The following is a 27,007-nucleotide window of genomic DNA, read 5'->3' as shown; positions in this document are numbered from 1 at the left end:
AGAATTAAAATCAGCAAATATCAGAACAAGATGTAAATATCTAACTATGACAATGCACATAAATATATGTATGAGACAGATGACAAAGCAAGAAACTTGCAGCTTAGCCGCAAGAACAAACTGACCACACAGGAAGACTTTCCTCATCTAGAAAACTGTTTCCACCTTCCACAAATAATCAAAAGGAGTACTGGAAGGAGGGAGAAGAGAGGAGGTTAAATCAAGATCTGTTACGCACAATCCTCTCTTGCCAGAGCCACAAGTATATTTCTTTATGTAAATTTTCAGGTTCCAACAGACCAGTGAACTCTGCAAAGGTCAGTCCAATATTTAGCCTACCCCAAAGACTTCCTGAAACAGCTCTTCTATCTAAATTACCACTTTCAACTGTATGAATTTTCAAAAAATAGCCCTTTTTACATTAGGAAAAAAGGCAAATCAAGTGTGGTTACTGTAATTTAAGTCTACAAAGTACCACTGTGCAAGCTCTCTACAGTTTTATGCTAGACAGCCTCATCATGATCCAAATAACATCGTGCTTCAGGAAGGACCATTTGGAAAAGTCAGTGGTTATCCTTGGCACAGGAAAGTTTTCTCCAATTTTGATGGCTAAGACCACTTCGGGTTATAAAGGTATCAATTTATACCCCAGTCATATATGCAACCTGGAGTTTTCAATCACTTGGTGGTACAGCTCTGCATTACACAAAAGGCTGCTCAGTGCTGGGTTTCATTTTATGGTACTTATTCTAATTACAGGAAAAAAATAAAAACTGGTCAAGAATCTTCACCCTAGCCTCCCATCTATGTTTTGATCTCTGTAAGTCTTTTTATACTTAACAGAAAAGTTCATTAGAATGACTATAATCATATAAAACAGGAGGATGCTCCCTACTTCCAGTTTACAGTAAAACACATTTCCCTTGAAGAATGAGTCCCAGCCTCTTCCACACAAGAATCCCCCAGTCCCTGACAAAGCCCCATCCAAGTCACACAGGATATGTCCATAATCCCACAGCTGCTGCTGCCAGCCCCAAGTTGGTCACAACTCTCCACCTGAGCTCAGAGAGGGTGCTGCTCTTACAGAAGACCTCTTGGGGCAGGGTTGGAAGCAACCGCAGTGACAGTGCTGACAAGCAATTTCTCTCATGACTCAACATTGTTAACACAGCTTCGACATCACAAGTTCTTCCATTCAGGCAGCAGACCTCAGACGACCCTACACTAAAAGCTGACAAAACATAGGAGTTTCTATAATTTGGAGTTAAATATTTGTCCCAGTCCTCACTGCTGCTCCATCTGGAACCGGAAGACAGTGGTAAGCAAATACCTCCTCTCTGCCTCACAATTAAGAGATTCATATTTACTTTGCAGATTATTGCCAAACAATTAATGTACCACTTCTGACAATGTATTCTGTAACACTGTCTACACACACAATAAATTCTGTTTTCACTAAAGGAAAAACAAATGAAAACCAAACCCAGCGTTCTCTCTCAAACAGTCAGAGAACATCAAAACAAGCTCACAGAATTGGACATAGACTTACTTTTGAGTATTTGCAAAGTGTGACACTCAGACTAACTTTTTCTAAATTTAGGAAAGTGGGATAGGAAGACTTCAGCTCTACACCTGTTAATCTCCAGAACTACAAGAAGCTACTTGGTCTGTAGTAGACCCAAAGCTCTACAAGAGTATCAGGTTACTTTGTCAGACACACACACAGAAGTCAAACTAAGTTGAATCAGTCTATTTTCCAAACATACAAATATGATCAAAATGCACATTGATATAAGCAGAAAGTATTATCATTATTCTTGATAACACAAGAAAAAAGTGTTGGTAGGGGTGTTGGGGTTTTCAGTTCTCCTTTTCCTTTTTTTCTCTTAAGGAATTTTACCAATACGTGCTGCTAAGAGACCATAACGACTGTATACTTAAGGGAGACAAAAGACAAGGCCACAGCTCGGGGGAGGGGTCCAGCTGGCTACTCTCTTTTACCTGGGGTTTTCTCATGTAGGGCAGAGATGCCACAAGATTTGGACTGGGGAAAAGGGGGTTAGGGTGAGAGTCCTTAGCTGTCTTGTTCTCTCGGCGTTTGGAGGGGAGAGAGGCTGCAGTCACTGTGGGGAGAATTCATCACCACTGCGGGGTCCTGCCTTCTGCTGCCTTTCTTCTACAGGAAAAAGCCCGGGATCCTGAGCCCGCCTTTCCCTGCCCTGCTGGGAGCCAGGCCATCGCTGACCTGACCCCCCCCCCCCCCCCCCGGTTCCTTTGCTACTGCTCTGAGTCTTCGCTACACTGTAGCGACGCACCCCTTGCCCGCCGAGAAGTCCCGGGCTTCCTGCTGCAGCTGTGGAGTTTGATACATCTTGTCTACCACCCGGGATTTTGTGCCCATTCCTACCGTTTCAGTTTGCTGTTCCTGAGGGTCCAGCCAGACACCGGGATCGGCTGCCCAGGGGTTTGTGAAGCCTTTGTTCCATCCCTCCCCGGGATCCCGGGGCACCGGTGCCGCGTGCTCCCCGAGCTCGCTCCGGAGCGCCCCCTGCAGCCGCGGGGGAACCATCGCACCTGCCCTGCTCACCGGGAGCCGCCAGCGCCCCTGCCGGCTGCGAGCGGAACTGCACCCGAGGGGAAAGGGCCCGACAGCCGAGAAGGCTGGCACTGGGTTTGTGATTGTTTGCTGTTACTGCCATAGTTATTGTTGTTTGTTTGACTGGTTATACACATATAGATATATATATTAGTAAAGAACTGTTATTCCTATTTCTCATATCTCTGCCAGAAAACCCCTAATTTCAAAATTATAATGATTTGGAGGGAAGGGGGTTACATTTTCCATTCCAAGGGAGGCTCCTGCCTTCCTTAGCAGACACCTGTCTTTCAAAACAAGACAAGGGGAAAAATGAGCTTCAAGTAGGTCAAGGAACTACCAGCAATGAATCCAGAAAATGTAAGGTATGTTTCATTTCCTCCTTGAAGCAGAAGCACTGACTGAAACATCCCTACTACTTCGCTATGTAAGTGAAAAAAAGGAAGTTTAAGAAGTTTAAAAAGAAAAAAAATCCCAACAAACAAACCTTCCATGGAGCTAGAATGAAAAGCTTGAAGTAAAATCTCACACCTGTTATATTGTAATGATATTTCATAGTTCTAGTACTTCATTTTTTTAAGAATAATGCACTGCTATTCACAAAACCAGAAATACAATTCTAAAATAAAAAAGCAACATAATTTGCTTTTTGAAAAGCAAATTCAAGACAACTTGCATTACTTGCAACTTTAGTTTTAGTATTGCAATACTAAATATTTGCAGTACGAAGTATTGCAATACTTTCAGTATTGCAACTTGCAGTACTAAACTCCTTTAAACAGGAAAAACAATTAGGATCTACATTACCAATATGTTAAAGAGCAGCTTTTCACTACTGAATAGATCCCACCCAGAGAGAATGCACAAAGGCATATTTGAACACACCATGATTCCCATGATTGGTTCAGTTACAACTGAGGCAGTATAAGGGGGAAATTAAGTTTTGAACTGGAAATTTCCTCCTGTTCTGATGCAAGTCACACCCACAAGCACAGGACACACTCCACAAAGTCTCTTAATCAATGGGAAGAAATTACTACTTTACTTAGCACAGAAGGAAAATCCAAACAAGCAAATGTGTATTTATTAGAGGAGGAAAATTTTTCTGAGCATGAAGCACCAAAATGAGACACTACACACAAATACAGCCAACCAATGCAAAGTATCTGTGCCAAGGGCTGGGTGAATAAGGATATCATGCAGCAGGAAACAGAACTTCAGCTTCAACTATTAGCATGGCACTAAATGCATATAAATAGACTCTAATGCAATTAACTTGTTAAAACTGCATATGATTTACTACAGAAGTCAATTAAGGTTTTACATTATGAGCATTATGATTTCCCCATACTAGTGAGCCTACTAACAACAGTCTTTTGGATAGACACTTCTTTTTTCCTGAGGTGTCCTCTTAATTTCTATTCTTTTGAGTCATGTGGTGTAAGAGCACACAATCCATCCAGCACAGACAGGAGAGAGGACTGCTGAGGGGGAAGGCATACTCAGGTGTGAATTTAGTTTCCGTGTGAGCATAATTATTAGCCTGTCACTGGGATGAGTGCAGAGAAGAGTTTCTAAGACAACTAGGAGAGATAGGAACTGGGTTTATCTAGTCTAGAAAAATACACAATAAGGGGAGAAGCCATCTCGCAGGCAGAAGGAAACACCATATGGGAGAACTATGAGATTAAAATGAGCTAAAACTGTATTACTCACAATAGGGGAACTTACACTCTTTCCCAACACCAAACTGTAAACTGATCCAATTTCCCCCTCAAATCCAATTTCTTTTTCCAATTAACATCTCTGTAGCCACAGAATACTAGTGACAACACAAGAAGTGGCAGTTCTTCAAAGTTTCACCCACTGTGCTTTTTTTTTGGGGGGGGGGGCGGGCAGGGGGGATGACACCAAAACCCACACACACAAAAACCAAGTGGACCGGTTCCAAATGTATTACCCAGTATGCTGTTTTCAGTCTAGAGAAACAAGAAAAAGAAGGAGAACATGTCCTACTGCTCTTTTGTACTCACTTACTCTAAACAGTAGAGGTTTAATTAAATGATAATGTTCAGAGACTATTAGAGGCATCTCACATGCTGAGCTGAGCCCCCAAACGCTGAAATGCTTATTAACAGCAAATTTTCTTATGTCAACATAATTTTCTTATGTCTTCAATATTGCATCGCAGAAACCTTTTGGACAAACTGAAGTATAGGAGTCTTCATGTATGGGACTAAATGAAATCTGTATTTGACCAGCATCAAATTACATCCACTTTAAAATTCTAGTTTTATCAGAGAGATATTGTCATTTCATTATGTATCATTTGCCTTCTACAAACGCAGAACTGAAATGCACACCCCAGATTCAGCATCAGACAACACACTGGGCGAGTCTGTAATATTCTGCAAGCCCAGGGATAACCAGGTTCAAAAGCTACTATAAATCCCAAACAAAACCAAAATATTATTTTTACTGGACAAAATGTTTGCCTTTTAAAAAGCAAATTTCTAGGTAAAGGCATTGAGATAACACTACACAGGAAAATAAGTTCTCTCCTGTTTCAGGTCATCCACTAATTTGCACCAGTCATTCTAAATACACATCTCATTAATTCAAGCTGTACTCCTTTAATGTGTGATTTAGGCTAGAGAAACTGCAACACAGCAGAGATACACTTCAAAAAAGAAGTTTTTCCTTCAGCATTTATTAAATGTCACAGCAGAGTCAGATTACATCTTTACCAGCATAAACCTAACCCAGACAAACCGCCAGTCCAGCCCTGACAGGAGCAGCCACAACAGATTTTTCAGGTGTTAGTAAAAACCATGACACTTACGATCACATGGATAGAAAGGAAAATACATAAATGCGAGCCAGGTTAACTTCTGTTCTTCCCATCTTTAACAGAATTGCTTTGAAATGTGCAAACTGACACTTTAGTATGAATCCTGAACCCACGGAAACAACAGTCTCCAATATTGACATTAATTTAATTTCCCTAAGGATTAGGGAATTAATAGCTCAATTCTTTCAGGAAAAACACAGAACTGCTGGGATCAATAGGGATGTCCATGCAGGAGCAGGCTCAGAATGACTTAATACATGCCTAGCATCCAGGAATTAACTATAAAACAAACACGATGTGGTTTTGAACACAGGCTGCTGATGCCATAGTAGAGGACTGAGCTTTCCAGGGAATTTTACATGCTGGAAGCCTAAATGTTGATCCTTCACCATCTGTTTCTATTCACATTTTCATGTAATGTATGTAGCAAGTAACAAAATACAAATCAAAGTGAGTGACCGGATTTAAGCACTTCAAATAAACAAAACAGTCTTTTCAACTCAGCAACAGTCTCCCGCTATCAACATGCAAACAAGTGAAATCAAACTGTATTTGTGGGGAGAAGCAATCTTTTACCACACCAGCAAATACACAGCTGGAGAGACAGAAGCTTGTCAGCATGTAGACATTAAGAGTTTTGATATCCTCAAGGGGTATATAAAACACCTACTTACCAGTTTTAAAAATCACCTCCCACCAGAAGTAGATTTACCATTTTATCACCACTATTAGAAAACTGGAATAGTTAACCAACATTTGAAAATCTGAAGTTTTCCTCCTTAAGGAAAAAGAGTATAGAGCTAAAGACACTCAAAATATACCCAGAAAATGAAAAAGGGATGTCACAGTTCTCTAAGCAGCACCTGAAAACTGCTGTGGGGGAAAAATAACCCTGAGCTGCAAATACAATGTTTCAGCAATCAATATTTTCATAGAACACTAGAATATTTTCATAAGACTTTTGATTTAGCCATTCAAGGTGCAAACTAGGCAGTCAGAATACATTTTCAAAGCAGTATTCTGTATAATCAAGGGTGTAAGACACCACATATAAAAGAGAAGGCAGCCTCTTTTTGAAGTTATTTCAGTTTTAATTCATTTAACTTTCACAATTTACCTTGAGGGCTTTTTTCCTATACACATACAACATATATGGGAAATACTTAAAATTATTACATACAACTTAAATTTTCTATCCCAAATCCTATATTGTACCTGTACCATTTTTTAAATTTCTGAATCCAGAAAACTGTTTAACACTGATACAGAACAATATTCTGCAATCAAATGATCTCAATCAAAAACTGTTGGGTTTTTTTCAGCCAGAATGCAAATACCTGGAGTCTTAGAAACATTTCAAATATACTCCTTATGTCCCCCCAAAACCACTCCTAATTTGGCACCTCTGCTTGGTTTCATCCCTGCTCTGGATTCCAGTCTCAAAGCCACCTACAAAAATACTACAGAGCTAAATCTTCCCAATATCCTTATGTACACCCAGAGTACTTCAAGCAACAGACCAGTCTGAAAATATCCAAGTTCCCTGAGAAGGCAGAGATTACACTCTGTTGTGCTGCATCTATATTTCTGCTGATACTTCTTGCTCAGAAACAAAATGCTTTCTTGGAAAAAGTTCTGTAGTGAACATGCAGATGTTTAACCTTCCTAAAAATAACCAAGTTCACCCTTGGAACAGTCATAATTCCTGAACACCCTTCAGGCAAAAGCACTCACATCAGAACTAGAACATAAATTAGCTCCAAAAAAGTTAAACTCAGGAAAATGTAGTAGCAAGATGACAAAGCTGATTTGAATGTTAGAATTTTTGGTTGATTGTTGAAGACACCTACTAAATTTAGACACAATTCACAGTGAGTTCGTCACTTTGCATTGATTCTTGTACCTAAAACCAATATGCTATTTTGAGTTATTAAAACGCTATTTCACTTTCATAACATTATTCAGATTTGATTGTACAGAGTGAACAAAGTAAAATGAAAAATTTAAGAATATCCTTTGATCATCCTTAATGTTTTATTTGAAAACTACTTTTGCATAAGAAGTAAAGCACCATGAGGATGTAGCTAACATAAATTTTAAGCTGTTTTTAAAACACTATCTCATCACTGTTTGGCACCAGGGAGGCTTTTTAAGTTAAGATTTAATGTATGAACAACTGCAACTTACATTGCACAGGATTAAGCACAACAACAAAAATCACAACAGCTTAAAATTGCAGACATTTTCCCTGCCTGCTTTGTTGCCTGTATTTTAAGACAGCTCTAAACCTAAGTATCTGAAATGCAAGAAAAGGCAAGTAATTACGTAAAATGAACAAAGTTGGGTAACATTTTAATATGAGAAAAAGAGAAAAATGTGACAAAAAGCTGACAGATATGATTAATGGATGAAAAAAAATGAAGATAATTTTACTTCTAAGTGAACTTTTTTTACTCACGGCTGAACACTAGGTTTGGTCCAAATATTTTTCTCTAATCTCTCCCGAAATTACTAGTAAATATAACAGTATAAGTCTTGGAAAACACATTTTCAGCCCCAAACCAATTATAAAAATACGAAACACTTACAGAACCATGTACCTCTTAAGGCAAGAGCTCACATTTATTAGTGATGCTGCAGGAGGTGTGGAGGTTGCACTTCTGCAAGAAAGAGCCAAGTTCTCAGTCAACAACCAGGTCTTGCTGGCACCTCAGCAGGAAGATGGGAACAACTCCCTTTTTTTTGGAACTGCTGTGCTATCTATAAATCTGCGATGTTCAGTCAAACGGACACAGGTTATTCAAGTCCCTCTTCCTAGGGCACCTGAAGCCCTTCACTTCCAAGACCATGCTCCCTACACAGCCAGTGGAGAAAGACATGCTACTACCCAGGGCTTACAAGTGTCCTCTGGTCTCTCCATTACCTTCAGGTATTTATGCAGTCCTAGAGCTGAAGTTTAAAATTTGATGTGAATAATCACCCCATAATTTCTGATATATTTCTGGTATATACTAGTAAGAATTCAATTAATCTACGTAAGTTTTGTGTAACAGCTGGTATTTTCTTTCTCTGATTAATAACCTATTGCGAAGGAAAGAAACACTGGGATTAAAAGTAGTATGATTTTAAAAACTACATACAAAACATGCATACAATCCCCAAGAGTTTTGGCTCAATTCACCTCATGATGAAGTCGTCTTTCTTTCCTCTTTCAACAGCTCTCACTATGCCCACCTAAGCAACCCCATGGGAAACCACAGACATTACTAAATATTGGAAACTCTGTGGAAGGCAAATGCTGGATTTGACCAGGAATGTGATGACAAAGAGTTTGCTCTAGGTTTCTTTCACATTTTAGAAAGCCAATTTGCTTTCAGTTCCTTTTAGGGGGAGAATGACAGATTCCAGAGATGTAGTCAGCTATATGAAATCTTGTTTCACAAAACAGAAAATATGAACCACAATGTCTGCTCTCCTGGGAACAGAGGATAAATATCTAATCACACAGGCCTTTATAAAGGAAAACATTATCTTTCATTAAGAAGAAAGACTAGAAAAACATTCTTCTTCAATATTAGGCATTTGATTTTCTGCAGTAAGCGTGCAATGGCAGTACAACCCAGTTCCAGACATGATGCAGTATGAACTACCACACCGCCATTGGTAAGGCTGATGATTTTCATCTTTTTGTATTAAACAAGACTTAGTAATAACTGCTGCTGAAGAGAGAAGAGAGTATATGAGTTACCCACCAAATTTCAGACAAGATGGAATTTAATTCATCTTACCTACAACAATAGGAAAAGAAAAAAAGCAGAAATAGCATCTGGCTTGCAATACATAGTCACAACACACCACAGAATTAATAGTTTTAGAGTCTCCACTATTACATGTGGACAACAAAGACACTGCCATCAGCTTCCTTCAGTGTTGATACCTCCCTGGTATTTAATGCACACGTTAATTAGGTCTCCTAACTTCTCTCTGAACTCCAACCAACACCAAAATAGTCTGCTGGATTTATTACTCACTTGCCAGATTGTGCAATGACTTCACATTCATTTCAGAGTTACAAAAGAGTCTTCTTTGGGTTTGCAAGACCTGTGTAAGAAACTCTGCTCAGCATGAAACTGCCAGTCAACAGTTCTTTAGGGAACTCATGGCCTTCCCAGTTTCAAGCCCTCCATTCTGAGCAGAAGGGTCTCTCTCAATGTGTTTCTCTCTTACAGAACACAAATCTAGCTCAGGGCACAATGCTGCTCCTCACCCTGTGCCTCCATACGCACCAGACAAAACACATCTGGCTCTTTTTCCGTCCTACCTTCAGGAGACAGAAACCATGAATCAGGTCATATATCTTCACTGGTAAACTGTGAGCTATCTTGGCAGTAAGTGTTCTATAAATTTATAAGACAGATAAATTGTGAGCATAAGTAAGCTATATTCCTTCCCTGCCCATCTTTCTGTGCAATTCTAACAGTGTCTTAATTAGCAGCATGAATTATTTGCCATGGTAATAGGGAGATATTCAAAGCACAGAATGATAATTTCCCAGAAAGTTCAAACAAAACACTGGTGGGAGATGCATCTCCTGAGACATCATTAGGAAAAGACAAAAATATAAGCATCTCTAGCACATCCAAGGCCAGACTATTGCACAAGTAAAAAATTTCTTCACAAAACACAATACAGCTACATGAATGCCGTGATGCTTCTCATGGTGAGCTATGAGAAATGTAAGTAACTAAGCCTGGAAAAGTCCAAGCACAACTGTGCTAGTTCCTAACAATGTTCAACCAATTGTCACAGGCAAGTTGTGGCAAAATAGCAGTGTCTGTAGCAGTTGATGACAGACTTCTGATGCCATAGCATAAGTCATTCAGTAGCAATTATTCTCTTTCAAGAGGTTAAACAATTATCAATTGCTAAAAGAAAAAAAACCCCAGCCCAAGCAAATGCCCCAGCGTATAGAAGCCATTCCACCATACAGAAGCACACACCAGCTCTCTGTAGAGATGGAATATGCCTTAGTGTGGAAACTACACCTGCTACAGAACCCAACACTTGTTAATGAGCAAAGCAGCTAACTGGTTACCCTGTCACTAAACTCTGCTGCTATCATGGACTTCCAATTCTCTCTTAATGTCATGAAAACAACATGGATCTCAAATCCAACTGACACAGTGACAGAAAGGCTTTCTCAGCCATTCTCTTCATATTTTCTGCTTAAGAGAGTTTTTGTAATTTTCCAGCAGCGAAAGCACAGCTTGGCTGGCAGCAAGGAGGGTCTGTCACTGATCTAAACCAGAGGAACACTTCAAGAGGAATTCAGAACCACACCACTACCACACGGCAACCAAAACACAACACCTTCCTTCAGCCTTACCCAGCACACCCTCACATTCATGGGACCTTTCTTCTTGGAAAGAATGGAACCCAACTCAGTTTGGTCAATTCCCTAATTTCAAAATCAAAAGCAAGTTCTGATACATTTAAATCTTACAAAGCGACTTGAAAGAAAATTACTTTTGTGAAGAAATTTGCAAATGGCATTAGAGTTGTGCAGGATTTTTATCACCATTTGGTCTTAGCCTACTTGCCTTGTATCAGAAATGGGTGGGTGGCATATCCTTAAGTTTAGTAAGATTTTTTTTAAAAAGCAAAAAACAGGCCTAGTTACAACATGCTAAAAATTTAACTGAAGACCATCCCCATCATCAAGACAACATCCACTCAGCATTGATTACTAAAAATATCCCAACATATTATATACCCAAGACACTTTTAGTTACAAAACATCTACTACTCAAAGCAACTTTTGTTTCCAAAATAAGCACTGTGAATTTCTATTAGTTGGGCATTTTATAGAGTTACTGTCCTCAGGTGTCTACAACTACAAGAAAATCTAAAAATTTGCTTCATTTTACAGTGCTAAATAGTTTGCACAGAAAAACTACAGGACATCGTTCCCCTGATAAGGCACCACACTAGCTAAGATCTGTCAATTCACATCATTCCTTCAACTATTTTTAAATTATTTCCTTTGTTCCTCTCTCTGTATAAACTGCCAGCAAAATAATTAACAGCCACAGAAATGAAGGATAAGTTGGATCTTTTTGGATGATTTGGGGCATTATTCAGTGTCCAGAGGGGTCAGGAGATTCTGTTATCTCACTTCAACAAATTTGGAAAGACTATAGCACTGCAGCCTTTCCAAATTAGCCATATAGACACTATAAAAAGATTGTCATGGAGTTCTAGAATCCTGCTCATCCAAAGCCATCCATTTCCTACACAGTACCAAGATACAAGACATTCAGCAGCAAGTTTCCTAACAGCACTGAAAAGTTGCATTACAAAAAACCTCCAATAGTTAAACTACAATCAACAAAATAAAGGCTACTATTAGTAACAAGTAATAACAAATTTTCACACTTCACCCTAATGAAAGGAAACTGTATTAGTGTCTTCCACAACTGGAACAGTTATTTGAACCAGGTTCCAGACAACTGAGTCTTTAACATCAGAAAATACAGCCTGTCTTCTATTAATGCAATTCAGCCTCAGCCTAGACACTGTCAGCCATCCAAGTCCAGAAGTGGCATTTTTCTGAATAAGGTTGTTCAGGATAAAAACTCTAGACAACTAATTGCCCAACTCCACCCTTCTCTTCTTGGTCCTCTTACAGCCACATTACCCCAGTCAGAATGTACTGCAGATCCAGGGCTAAGTTCATCTAAAGTGCAGCTAAACCAGATGCATCATCCCGGGCATATTTATTGTCAACGTTCCATCATACACAGAATATTGTGGTTGTCATGGCGCCAGCAAGCAGTCAAAAAAGGACAACGACAAAAGAAAAGAGATCATTATGTGGTAGAAAGCAAGGACTCTCAGGATATACAGGGAAATTCCTGTTGGCCTGCCCTACTCTGCCAAGAGTCCCACAGCAATGCTGTGCTCAGACCATCTCTCAGCCGGATCAGACAAGCACAGACTTTGCATGGCCCCAGTGCTCAGAGCGTCTGACACCTGCCAAGGTGTGAACTGAACTCATTGCTCCATCACAGCACCAAGAGCTGCCCACTGCCCTCAGCTGAACAGTGCAAATAACCCAGCACTAGAGACAGGACAAGCTGTGTCACCCTTGAGGACCTCATGAACGACTTCACCTTGAAAATCTTACTGTAATGTTCTGTAAAACAAATGTGCAATAGTTTTGGCAGCTTTGCTTGGACGGGAAACAACACACTGTGTAAAAGGACTACTTCAATATTTAAGACAATAAATCTTACTAAATCTGTAATCTGACTTCTTAGGGGATGCAGAGAGGCAGGTAACAGACTAAACCAAAGAAGTTCAGACCACAGTATGTATCTCCATCTGAAGCAACACAGAGAAGAACACACAAAAAAGTACATCAGGTTTCCTAATAAGCACACAGAGGAATACCACTACTTGATGCCATATTTGATCACCTGCAGTCATCCAGAAGCTAAAACCAGAAGATGAAGTTGATCCTCTCCAATGCATAGTTTCATTCAAGAAACATAGATGATACTTGAGTGGCCTAACTTGCTCTCAGAGTATTACCTAAACAGTCTATGCATATTCCTGCTTAACTTCTTGACCTTGTGGCCAGCTCCATCCTTTATCCCCAGGCTCTCACTCTAGCCCTATTCCTCATCTTGCACAGGCATCCCAGGGTTCTAATCAAAGCTGCTCCAGGAGACCAAACTGTCTCAGACCACCACAAAGTCTATGCCCAGTTCTGGACTTAGTCACTCTTGACATACCAACGGTAGAGAAATTCTTCCATCTAACCTTGTTCTAACTATCTGGAGTATAGTACTCACTGCAGTGAAGGACTAATAGAAGAAGGGTTTATTCACATTCATAACATTTCTTTTGTAAGTGACAGAACTGGTCATGCAGAGCAGAACTCCGATAGCAGAATGTGCTGCAAATCCCATCTCCTTGCTAAGTCACTGCCTCCTCACAAAGCGAATGCAACAACTGAAGCAAAAACAGTGGTTCAGAGCAAGAAAGTGCAGGAATACTTGTAGTAGAACCATACAGCCGGTTTATCTGTGAGATATAAGTGGTTTTGGCAATGAATGTGACAGAAAAGGTTAACATGCAGGCACTGCTGGGTTAACCCCTAGAACAGCTCCCAGAGAGATACCTTAGCAAAGACTCCAAGGTCTCTATCTTTTCCCTAAACTAGGAATCATCACTTTGTAGATTAAACAGATTCAAAAATGCAGCTGACCTAACTGATGGAAGAACACTCACCCAAGACTTAGTCTACAAAGACACTACAGAGTCCCCTCACATATGGAGGATATTGATCTGAACACTACATTGCTTCCTAGACAAAAACACATCCTTCCATCCCAATATGAAAAAAAAAAAAAACTTATCTGGAGGTTTCATTTCCACAGCAATTCTTGTACTTAAGTTACAAATATGCAGAATATCATGATACTAATAATTTTTTTAAGTTATCAAGTTGTAGTGGGCTCTCTAGTATGAAAGAGGTTAGTTGTTTTTATCACAGAAATCAGAAAACAGGATGTTTTCTTACCTATATTCACTCCACTGTTGACTTAAAAAACCAAACCAAAACCACACCTCATACCTCTGACACTTAGACTGGTATTTATTGATTACGTGCTTAGAAATCCAAACTCTTTTTAGCAATGTATTCAGAAGTCAGATAAAAAAATAAAACCAACAACTAATAGTTTAATCAAAGCATTTAACAATCAGGCCTTACAATCAACAAGCCAGAAGCAAAGTCAAATTGACCAATATGACCTTGTCAGAAAGAACAGCCGAGCGCTACTGATGAGTTGACTTACCGAAACAGTACAGGATTATATACTTTATCATCACATGCCTGGGTAGAATGAAGCACTATTTTATCAACATTCCATAAAAGAATGACTTAACACCATCAGCACCCAACTACAAATCTTCAGTGACAGTGGTAAAAGTACACTCCTGTGAGTCAAAGCCATAGAGTAGTCAGTCTGTCTAGCCAGATTTAAGCAGCTTTCATCATGCTGGCCCTGTATTAAGACAAATTCATGTTGTCAGATGATGGCTGGTGAGATTCTGAAATGAACATGACTATTCACAACTGTACCAAGTCACAAGGGGATTCAGCTGGCATGAAAATACAAAATACTGACCATCAAAACAGGCACCCTGCTTTTGCCACCTTCTACTGAGAGGCAAACTCAAAAAAAAAAAGGGTCTTGAGTTGTCCTGAGCTTGACTGGCCAGGGCCTGATCGCTGCCTCCCAACCTGTGTGCAGAAGCACAGAACATTCACACACCCAAGTGCCAAGTTTAAGACAGCTGAGTCAGTTCCAGGTACCAAAAACAGGTAGCAGAACAGACAGAGGCTGTTTTCAACTAACTCTTGCCTAAATAGCTAAGAAGCTTTGCTTGTGACAACAACAAAAAGTAGGAACATTCTTTAAAGAGGGTGTTTTGGAAACCTTAAGAAACTTTTTCCAGTAAAGCCCCCTGCAGAGAAGTATTTCTGATTTATGGCAGACTCTTTCCATCTTTTGATTTAGCTTTAAGGTAGCATGCTTTTTTAATGTTCTGCAAAAATATAAAAAATAAAGAGAAAGAACTAGCTGGAAAACTAACATTGGGGTTCCTCTAAGGCACTTAAGTATGATAAAGAGGTTCTTTCTGTTCTGTACCATCTGTAACTGCTTACAGCTGCATCTGCTTTAGAAGAAGTCAAGTTAGCATAAAATTAAAGAAAAAAAAAGTTCAGCTCTTCACTATTTAGCTTTAAAGTTTCCCTTTTCTTGAGGGGAAAAAAGCACTCTTTAAACTATTTTCAACATAAAGCTTAATTAGATTCTACTCTTCATCTTCAAAACCCTGCAGAGATCATAATGTTCCCCATGAGAGCTTTTAGCCCTTTGTGGTAACTTCTTGGAGCAGCTATTCAAGTGAAGGTATAGGATCAGCCACTTCAACAAGAGTTCAGAGAGCAGATAATCTTTCCTCCAGCACACAGCCCATCAATCTGAACTTCTAAAAAGGACCAGAGTGACCTTGTGCCATCAAACCTAGAAAGCAAGACACAGACACACCACATCTCACCGGTCTGCAACACAGGCTACAGAAATTCACATAACGCAGCTCTGTTTGCTCCTTTGCCTCCTGCTATTTCACCAACCTCACCTTTAGCTAACAGTGACCTAGAGAAGGGACTTCCCATTGACTAAATAAGTCAAAGTCATGCTACACCTCCTTTATCTTGCCAAATAGGTCTGACACAGATGATGGTGAGATAAATCACAACTGTAACCTGAAAGTAGAACCAGTAAAATCACTTCTTTGTGTAACAACTCACCATTGAGCTTCGGTTTTATACATCCAATATATCTGCACCAACAGCAGGCTGATACTAACTACAATAATTACTCAGAATTTGTGGTTGAACTTCTACTCACTACTAAAGTTTCCAGACAAATTTAAATCAAGTTTTAAACCTGAGGTATCTATCCAACTGGAGAAGGGATGTCAGATGGCCAGGAGCCAAGACACCAGAACTAAGACTAAGCAGAGCCATAATTCAGCTTCTGTGTTCACCTCTGTCCTGCTAATTGCACTACAGCAGAGCTCAAATATTTTGTATTGCTGGTTCTTGTCCACGCTGTGCTATTTCAACTGGAGTCAGCTGAGCTTATTATTCCAGTAATGACTGAAATTAAAATAAATCCTGAGGATACACACTTGCTAGTAGCTTAACCCATGTAGAGAACCCCTCTGCAAAATGTCACTGCTGTAGAGAAAAAACACACCAAATTTACATGCTGAGATCACTTGATTTTTTTGTACCACCTGAAACCACAGTGCACCATGAATCCATGCGTACAAATTTTTGCTATTCTAATATGTAGCTGCTATTCGCAGTACTACTGACATGATAAAATGGTGTAAGCAGAGCTCTCAGACTTCTCTGATTCAGTGCAACACTATCAATTCTTAACATTTGTGCCGATCTCTACCACTCTGAAATATACTTAAAATTATGTACCATTGCAAGTTTACTAGAAGTTATCTTCTGGCTAGTTATCAGATGAACAAAAGGACTTTTTAAAGCTACTTCTGTCCAAAAACCAGCAGAGTCCTTAGGAATGAAGAAGAAAATTTGGACTTTCAAAATTAGCAAGCAGAGAAGCACTGACTGTGTACAACTAAGAGGTCTGAAGGATGCTTAGCTTTAACAGCCAGTAGTTAACACTGCACAAAACTGTTTTTTTCCTTTTAAATGAACTGAAGAATAATCTAGATTCGAGCCTATTTCTGCAGGTAAGCTTGCCAACTCATGGCTAAAGTTCAAGACTGTGTATGAACAGAGGGTGGAACCCCCTGGGTCTCCTCCTGCTTCCCCCACACAACCTCTGCTCTGGAGGCACTTGCAGGAATGAGGTTATGGCATAAAAATGGAAGAGAATCATTTCAAAGTCTTTGGCTAAATACCCACCTGCATGGGAAAATACTTTTTGGGTCTAAAGTCTATGAACTAGCTACAGGAAGTAAAGGAAGACCATCCAAACCTGAGAGTCACAGAAGAAAATACCTGGACCTGAGAGCCCAGAAGGAAAAAAAAAATCAGAGTCAAACAGTGTAATTTTCCCTTTGGATTCCACTGGTCAGGGAAAACACTACCATATATAAACTCTAAGATATGATTTTATCCCTCCAACTTCTACATTGTTAACTTCAGTAATAAAAGAGGAATCTTAAACATAACACTGTGCAGTAGAGAATCATCTTCTTAGTGTGTTCTCCCCTACTTTATGACACTGGCTGTGATGGTTTTAAAGAACCTCCTTTCCGACATCCTGAAAAAAAAAGTCACTTCAACCTTAAACCCTGTCCTCATCCGAGTATAAGGAACGGCTTATTTCATACATTTATTATTTTGAATCCTTGTTGTTGTAGGATATTAACACTGTTCTAGTTTACTTGGTTAGTTATCAGTTACAAAATATCCCTCCAAAAAAAGCCAACAGAACTTTCTGACAGCCCTGTCTATAACGTACCACTTAATATGACACACAGATATGGAGGCTATCCAAGGGAATCTGGGACCTAAGGCATAGGTCTGGCCCTAAAAAGAAATACTCAACAGAATCTAATAATGAAGATGACAGCAACACAGGTCCACGATTATTGAGCTCTGGGATATTGTCATCATGGTGGTTCTAGCGGACAGAGAGACACTTAACGTATCGTGAGAGGTGAGCTTCTCTTGGGGAGCACATGAGGGGAGAACCCTGGTCTGGCAGATCAGAGTATTTCAGGCACAGACACCAAAAGATTTAGAAGAGATCACCAACACAAGCATCCTTGGAAAAATTAAAGAGAAAGGCGATCAGCAAGTGTTGCAACGACACATATGCTCCATTAATCTTATTAAATCATCACCTTTCAAAGTTGGCCTGACTGCCTGGATCCCATCCAGCCACACACCAGCTTGTGCTTCACTCCACGCAACGCCCGTCACTGGCTGACTGGCTGCAAATTTTAATCCTAATCACTGACACTAAAGCAATGTAGCACCAAAAAGAAAATGTGCACAATTTTTTTTTTCCCTACCAATTTCATTCTTGGTTTTTTGTGGAAACCTTCCTCATATGTCACCAGAATCTAATTAGACTGTTTTAACTAAACGACTTGTGCCAATTGTTTGCTTTTAGAGTATATTACAATGCTTAGAGTCATCATGAAATGTCAAAGGGCAATAAAAACAATGGCACCTATGCCACAGATGTTGACACATCACATTACCAAAATAACAAAATAAAATAGCCGAGATACTGAAAAAGACCAGTCTGTTCTGCTCTTCTTCCAAATTTTAGGAAATAAATATCACTGCATTTCAAAAAGCATGACACATTTTTCAAAGTACTTTTCGTAGGAAGATTTCCTAAGTACCCATTTTTTAGCATTGTGTTTTAGTGACAAATGATTGAGTTTTCAGCAACTGAATCAAGTATTAAAAATGGTGGTATTCACCAAAACACAACTTATCTCAAAAGAATTCAATATCCCCAATTAATTTTTCTGGTAGTCCCCACAAAATTCCTCAAATTCCAACAGCATCAGGTCACTTAACTCATACCAAAATCCCAAAGTACAAAAAATAAACCATTTATTGGATCCTACACTTCAGCAGAAGAAAGAGATGCTCTCAGGTTCATCAAACCTCATACAAACCAAAAGAACACATATTGATATTGGTGGATCCACACACCTAAGCACTCACTCACCTGTGACACAGAAAATCATATTAAGGTCAGCTTCTGTTTGCGGAAATTCAACCTTTCATCCCTGCAAAAAGCAGCCTGAACTACTCCCACAAACTACAAACCCTTCAGTCTTCCAAACCAGGTTTTTATCAAGGCAGGAAGTAGAATCCAGGTCCCTGTCAATCCCAGGCAGAAATGTATGCCTACCTCCTGGCCCAGCAAATATTTACAGTATACTATATGAAGTGAAACAGATTTAAGTGGACACACAAAGCTCAGCCTCTGAATAACACATAGTTTGGTGATGAGAACACTCCCCTGTAAGGTGAGAGATGCAAGGCCAGAAACCCTGGGGGATGGAACTGATCTCCTGTACCCTAGCCAAGATCTCCATCTCCAGTCACTGGGTAAAGCTAAAGGAACCATTAACTTTTATTACCACTGTATTCTGAAAAGGTTAAATGCAGAACTGACAGAAATCTTAATTAAAATAGGTGACAGAAATCTTAATTAAAAGAGGTACTGCACACCAGCACCAAGAGAATATTGATTTGTGTTCTTCATTTTAAAATATTTCTTAAAGAATTATCAATATATTAGTAAATACAGCCTTACAATTAGTAAATACTGACAGGAGGATTTTTTTTCCTTGTGCTAATCAGTCACTATACATATGTACCTTCAAGTAACTGTAAACTTCTACTAATCCCATGATCTTTGCTTTATTTGTCTTTCAGCCCAGTGCTGGTAGACAGTGCCCCTGTCTACAGGATACACAGCCGGAGATAGCAAAAGCTCCAGGGAGGGTAACAAACAAGTGAAGTGAGACTGGTCCTGGAAGACAAACAAATGAGCTATAAACCTGATATTCTCAGATTTACTGAGGTTTAAGTCACTTTTCTGATGCCAGATACTCACGTGCATTCATATAATGACATCCTTGTTCTCAGGAGATTCCTAACAATCGTTAAAATGGAATGTGGCCGGTAATTTCAGTTCCTGAAAAATGCAAGATTAAGGACCAAACTCCATGTTTTCATGCCAGGATTTCATGACAGGTTTTTGACAGCAGCGCAACAGAATTTCATCTATGTGCTTTGCAATCGGTTGCCTATCAAGTGCAACATTTTAAAAATTCAGGTGAATTATCTGTTTTCTGTTGTAAACTGCCTCCCATCCTCAAAATACCTTAATTAGTCAGTTAAGGTCTCCCAACCTAAACTGAGCAAACAAGTAAAAAATCTTGAATGCAAAAAATTATTTTACTAGTACTTGACAAGTTTTGTCAACAAGCTGTAGCTCCTCTTACTCCCTGCCCTCCCACATACACATCTAATCCAGCCAACTAAGACTTGAAAGCATCACCTCAGTCTTCTGGAAGAAACTGCATTTTACTTCACGGCAAAAGCACATTAAATGCTTAATTGCAATCAAAGCAAATTCTCAGACCTCTGAATCTAGAAAGACTTCTAATACCAACCAATTTGAATTCTCCCAGGAGCAAAGACTGCACTGTACATTTACACTTATTCCAAAACCCAGTAGTTCTATTGATTACTCTGACACACCATTTGCATTATGAAGAGAAGCTTCTAAATATATCACCATTTCACTCATGAAACATTTGATGGCTAATACAAGAATCATCCCACTGATTATAACATTTAAGAGGGAGTTCAGTTGTTTTTAAGATTAGTGACTCAATACAGTGCCTTCTTTTTTTATTCTTAGCTTGCCCTCCCAGTCTGTCTTCTGATCACCACCCTGAGAGGGCACGCACACATGGCAATCCATATTACTCTTATACAACACTCTCGGAAAGGAAATATTAAAAATATATTCAGCTTTGGTGCAGAAATCCCCTTCTTCGCGCTTCACAAATGAAGGAAGCTGTGAAAATCTTTTGTGCAGTCAAAGGGCAAAAAAAGAACAAAGCAATCTCTATTGCCAGACTGGGCAACAGTAAAAAGGGAGGGGGTGTTACATCAGGCCTTGAAAAACACTAAACACCTACTAACTGAAGATAAACAAGATACAAATGGTGCTGTGCCCTCTCAATAGGCTCCAGCACAAAAATTTCACCACAAAATGCTAGAAATTAAGGAAAGACCAACTATTTCACAAAGTAGGAAATCTAGGTCCTGCTGCGTCCATACTCATCCTACTGTAATACTTCCAACAGCTTGGTGCCTGAAGATAAATTTCTTGGTATTTACTAATCTCTTACACACACACAAATGTGTATTTTGCTCTGCCCATATTTATTCCCTCCTCTGCTGTAGCAGAAACTTTTGTCACTACACAGTTCCATTTCCTTGCTGGAGTACAGACAGGAAGCAAGGGGAAAATGGGTATTCAACAACCTCTTTCCTCTCCCATTCCATTGCACTTGCAGAAAACTAATTTTAGCTCTTATTTAATCTACAAAATCATGAGCAACCTTGCCATGCAGCAGTATCCTACAGAGCTCTCCTTTCCTTCTATTATTGCAGGAACTTGACAAAGAAAGTTTCTCTACTCTCTACTGACAAGCATTTGACTCAAACACCCTTTCTTTTTAAGAAGTCCATATTCTTTGAAAGAGCATTTCCATCTGGCACTTATCCCCCATTTCACATTAAAATTAATTTTTCCAGGATGACAGTATTCTTTTTCACCAGCAAAATTCTCAGCAGAGCCTCCTTTCAGGATAAGACACCTCTATCTGAAATACTGGTTCAGCAAGACTACTTAAGACACTAAAAAAGAGTTAAATAAAAGTACATATGGTTATAGGTGTAGGCATTATGGAAGAAAAAAAGAAGTTGTCAAAAGAAATACCTTACAAGAACAGTGTCAAAAGATAACTCATGTATTTAAAACTATGACAGAGATGGGGAAAAAGCGTAAGCCTCTCCTTCTTATAGTATCTTAATAAAAGAAAGTAATTGCATTCAGTCCACTTGGAAATCAAAAGAAATATAGAAAGCTACCTTAAAATCTAAGATTCATATTTACAAAACAATAAATATAGCAATATGGGAATTAGTTCTCAACTCTTCAAAACAACATCATTAACAAGACTGTCAATCACTGAAAAAAGCCCTATTTTGCATGTTTGCCAATGCTCATGTCCATTAATCACAGCTGGCAAGTATATTTTTTCAAAGTATTTTTAACACAACTGGGACCTTTTCTAAAAAAAAAAAAATCAAACCCACAATAAGAATTTATCATATCTTATGAAGCTACAGTGGTTCAACAATGTGTGCAGACAGTTATGGACAAAAAGATATAATCAAGCCTTATGCACCTGGACAAAAGGGAAGCACTACTGCAGCCAGGAACCAATTCACATCCATGCAAAGACAGGGGTGTGAAAGGATTTTTCTTAATGCCAGATTATGTATTTTCAGATGTGAAATAAGGTATGTGTACAGCAACTGGACACTACACCACAGAACACACCTGTTCTTGGAAAGCTGCCTTTGCAACACAAAGAAAGGACCAGGTCTGGCAAATGGACAGGATGGGATCAGCCAACTTCCAAACTGAACTCCTGCACCAGCTCCTGGGCACAACTCTGCTGCACATGAGCACCAGTCTCCTCAGGTGACAAAATGCACATTTTTCCTGGAAGTGCTGAAGCACTGGCCAATTTTATGCTGAGCTGCATTACCACAACCGCAAATAAACCGAGGCAAGAGCGTTGCTAGAAGTGTAAGTAATGAAATATCCACAGAGAAGAGAACGTGATTGAAATTGGATTTTTGCTCTGTCCACTGCTCCCATAGCTCCCAGGCAAGGCTGATTACAGGTAAAAACGCAAAGTGACTGAAACCTCAGATCCATGAGGACACCATTATGAATAGAGACACAAAATTACGGTGTTTTAAGACATAAGCATCATGTCCTCACTTTGCTACAACCTCAGTACTGAAAAAAAGAACATCCACTCTTCAGATCCACCTAGCATGCAGTGAACACCTTAAATCCCAATTTCATTCCCCTAAAATACACAACTTATAGAAGAGCAAATCCTTCTCCCACCTCTGTTAAAAAATCCTCCCTTTAAACTTATTACTATGGCAAAGACACTCATTAAAAAAAGCAAAGGAGTTAAGATCAAAATAACGTACAAGTGACATTTTGTTTCATTTACTTCTTTCAAGAAAGCTGACAAATTGCAGCGTTTATGAATCTGCAATTTCATTCTGCAATTAAAACACACTAAGACACATTTGGCTGAACTACATTAAACTGCCTAAATCTGTACCAATATTCATTTACTGTGTCAATATGTAAACAATCTTTTAAGTCAGAAGAGTTGTCTTTTTGCTGCTGTTTTAAAGTGGAGCAGACCACTGCCTGAACTGAGCTTGTTTAACAAATAAGAACATCTAAAAAGCAGAAGACCAATACAAATATTGGTTCTTGACAGAGAAGAGACAAGAGGGAAGAAGGGGCTGCCAAAGTCTCAACATGTGGCAGAACAGAAATCCCTCCAAGTTTTGAAAAGTAATGGGACCATTGAGAATAGGGATATTCGTTGCATATTCAATCCCTTCTCCAGATTCAGCACACACCAAGGTCAAAAACTAAGATTTAACTCCTTTTTCAATAAGGGACTTATTTCAAAACAAGTAATTTTTTCATAATATCTAAGAAAGAATTCTGGAGGATCTCGCTGGATTTAAAATGCAGTGAGAATATCACAATAAACTGCTGCAGTGGTCAGGTCAATAGAGATGATGCGCAGGTAAATTAGCTGAGATATTTTGGCTGTGATCCACCACAGTACAAAACCCCCAGAAATATAGAAAGAAACTGCACCCTGTCTCTTTGATCCACTGCCAGCTAGGCCCGAGACAGTGTCAGAACACAGGAAAAAAATGCCCTCTCATTTGCTATACTTCATGTCTTTCCACAGGAACTGGTCTCTTCCTCGTTGTTCTATTTCCTGTACACAGACCAAGCCTATTGTCACTAGGTGAAAACACACACACATGCCGCCGACTTACCAGCCTGCGCTGGCATAAATCTCCCTTTAGGCAGAGGTGACCTGCAGCCTCATAGCCGTGAAGGAGGTCCTGTCCCTCTCCAGGCCCGGCGGATCACAGCGCCGGCCGTGCAGAAAGCAGCTCACACGGAGCCCTCCGGGAACAGGGGGTGACAGCCACGCCAATGCTCCCAGCGATCCTCTCCTGCTGACCGGTTGCCGGTGGGGGGGATCCATACAGCCCGGCCGCCCCGTCCCTCCTCCCTTCCCCCTAATCCCTCCTCCTCAGCCGCGCTGAACCCTCAGCCCGCAGCCCCTCCATGCCCCGGCCCCCACTGCAGGCCCCCACCGCCGGTCCCCGCCCGGGACACCGTCCCCGTGTAGGGCCGCGCTCGGCCTGGCCCGGCCAGTTCGGACCCCCGCGGCCTCGGCTCCGCGGCTCACCAGGAGTAAGTCTGCTCCGCCATGGTTGCGTCTGGGCAGCCGGCGCTGGGCTCTGCGGGGCGGCCGGGCCCGGGCTCCTCCTCCACCTCCTCCTCCGCCTCCTCCTCGCAGGCTCCGGGGCTCAGTGGCGGCCCCGCTGCGGCTCCCGGCCCAACATGGCGGCGGCAGTGTGGAGGGAGGGGAGCCGAGGGGGGGTCCCCGCGCGGGCGGGAAGGGCGATGGTGGTGGCGGGGCGGGTGGAGGCTCAGCAGCCGCGACACGGGGCCGCACTGGGGCGCCGGCGGGGCCTCATGGCCGGCGGAGCGGCGGCGGCAGTGGCGGCGGTGGCGGCGGGGCGGGGCGGGAGGTGATGGCACCGGGCGGCCGGGCCAGGCCGCGCCGCGTGCCCGCGCTCGCGCACGGCGGGGGAGGAGCCACGCCGAGGGGTGGGGCCCGAGGGCGCGCAGGATCACGTGCCCACAACACCTTCACGTGCCGCCGCCGCCAGCCGCGCGCAGGCGCTGTGGGTCGCGGGGAGGACGAAGGGGTGCCGGTGCCCCGGGTGGGTTCGCTGCGGACACTCCGGCTGGAGCCTCGCCGCTCGGGGTACCGTGCCCGGCGGCCGGCGGGAGCGGGGAGTTGGACGGAGCTTCCTCCGGCAGAAAAGCAGTGCGAGCTGCGGGTGGATTTTGGGGCTGGGGGCTTCCGGCAAGGAGCCGCGACTCCTGAGGAGAATCCTAAGCCGTCGTTTCCTTTCCCGCAGCGGCTCCCCCGCCTCGCCGCAGCAAGCGGGGCAGCTCCCTCGGACTTGCGGGGTGCCTGGGGACGGCGATCGCGGCTGGCTCGGCTCGGCTCGGCTCGGCTCGGTCCTGCTGGCCGGAGAGTGACCACGGTGCGCTCTGGGTACCCCTGTAACGCGGGACCCCGGGGGCTCCTCCCGCTGCTCTGGCACGTCGCTGACCTCCTGCATCCCGCAGGAGTCCGTGACTTCCTAGGAGTTTGCGTTGCCGCTCTGGCGAAGGGTTCCTCTGAACGAGGTGGTAAATGCACCGTTCAGGTAAAATATTTTGTAACTCCGGTGTATAATTCATCAAATGCACAGGTGTTTCTGGAGATTGCTGTATTTTTTGAATTTGTGATCTTTGAAACCAAGTAAAATCAATAGGATCAAATGCTAAAAGTGTTTTTTTAAGGAAGAAAAAGAACCTTCCAGATACTTTGACCAAATAAAAATCATGTGCTTCATTTTATTGCCAGCCCTATACTAAACCTGTGCAAGTCCTAGGCAGAGAAACTGATGCGTTGATATTGGTCTTGCCTCTCTCCTCCCTGGTTTCTGCTGCCAACCCCTCAGCCCTTCATTATGTTTCAGCCAAATGCAGAACTAGTGCTTTTTCCTGGGTTTGCTCACGTGAGTAATCCTTACCTCCTGGGAGTTCACTTGCAGCAATTTTGTGCAAGTGGGGCTTTGCAGAGCTCGGATCAATTGTTCCAGTCCAGCTGTGCATTCCCATTCATTGTCCCTTTCAGTGTGGGAGGGAGAACAGCCAGTTTGAACATACAGTTAGAGGTGACGTAACTGTATCAAATATAAATAGAAGAACAAATGCCTGGGGCTGGTAAAATAGGTATTTGTTTTAAAAACAAGTATGAAGAAGTTCTATACCTCAATAGAATTTTGTTAAAATATTCCAAAAAATAATGGGTCATTGGGACATTCTCATTGCATCTACAGGGATGCCAGATGCCTCTGAAATTTGGAGCTCACTTTAGTTTGTTTCTATTAGTGGATTAAATAAATTATTTTCATGCTGTCTATCTCATTTATTCTCTTAAATGGAAAAACCTTTGGCTGGTATGTGGTCATGACAGAGGATTAAAAGTAAGGAACATCTCAGTTCATCTTTGTTCTGTCACCAGCTGCTGTGTAATCCTGGGCAGGTCACTTCATCCCTGCTAGCTCTGCTCCTTCATCAGTACAGAGGAAACTGCAAAGTGTTGCAGCCACCTGTAGTTTTGGGGAGCTGCAGCAGGAAGATGCTGCACACGCAACACAGGTTTACTTGGTCTTGGTGGAGGGAATGCCCGGGATTCCTGTGCTCCAGTTAAACAATACTTTTATTAAGATGGTGCTGGGCTCTGAGGGTTTCTCCCCCTGTATCTTCATGCTTTCAAAACACGTGATTTGGGTTGTGTCACTTCAGTGTCCAAATCCTCTGATTTTCACAGCCCTTTGGCTTTATGGACAGGAATGACCTTAGAGCTCCCGACATAATCAGCACTTTACCCACTTACCAACATCTGTTTGAGAATTGGATTTATCAACCATGAGGTGGAAATGCTCCAAGTACTGTGACTGACAGGTCATGGGATCCCTGCTGGGATCAGTCGTGGCAGCTGGGTGTGCTGGAAGGATGAGAGGGTGAGGAATGCTAACCTTTCCTCCCATCCAGTTAAGGTGGGACTACCTCAGGCTGGAAAAACTTCCTCCCCTATTTGACATCTGGCCTTGGCTTGCACCCGTGCACAGTCCCTTTGCCCATCTCAGCTCCGGAGAGCTTTCATGGATATGACACACAGAGAAGGGAGGAGTCATGCTCAGAACTGGAGATCTGGGGTACACAGCCCAGTCAGTCAGTTTGGGGGGAAACTCTGGTGTTCCCATATACACATATCCCCCATCTAAAAAAACACTCAAGCTCCAGGTAGAATTTGCACAATGGATAAGTTCCCTGCTTTTGTTCTCCTCCACACAGCAGAAAGACCTGCAGAAATGCTTAGATAACTAACAAATAATTTGGAATCCTCACTCAACTGTGATGCAAACCTGAGTGTCTGGAATGCCTGTCTGTGCTACCCTTTTC

At 41.5% G+C, this 27,007-nt stretch overlaps 1 protein-coding gene across 2 annotated transcripts in view; it reads right to left on the bottom strand.

Moving 5' to 3' along the window:
- SPPL3 (signal peptide peptidase like 3) overlaps positions 1-24,491 on the bottom strand; it is a 62,083-nt gene extending 37,592 nt beyond the window's left edge. Inside the window, exon 1 of one of the 2 annotated variants that reach the window (XM_082293495.1) lies at positions 24,165-24,491. In XM_082293495.1, the coding sequence (XP_082149621.1) occupies positions 24,165-24,187 (23 nt within the window). In that variant the 5' untranslated portion in view covers positions 24,188-24,491. Of the gene's footprint in view, positions 1-23,742; positions 23,987-24,164 lie in introns of those variants that run through there. The other variant, XM_082293496.1, reaches the window with a different exon arrangement.
- Positions 24,492-27,007: the final 2,516 nt, after the last annotated feature.

Source organism: Coloeus monedula (assembly GCF_965178545.1).
Source record: "Coloeus monedula genome assembly, chromosome: 18".
NCBI classification, from domain to species: Eukaryota; Metazoa; Chordata; class Aves; order Passeriformes; family Corvidae; genus Coloeus; species Coloeus monedula.
Note: the sequence above shows the minus strand (reverse complement) of the source record. Positions and strands in the feature narration are given on the sequence as shown.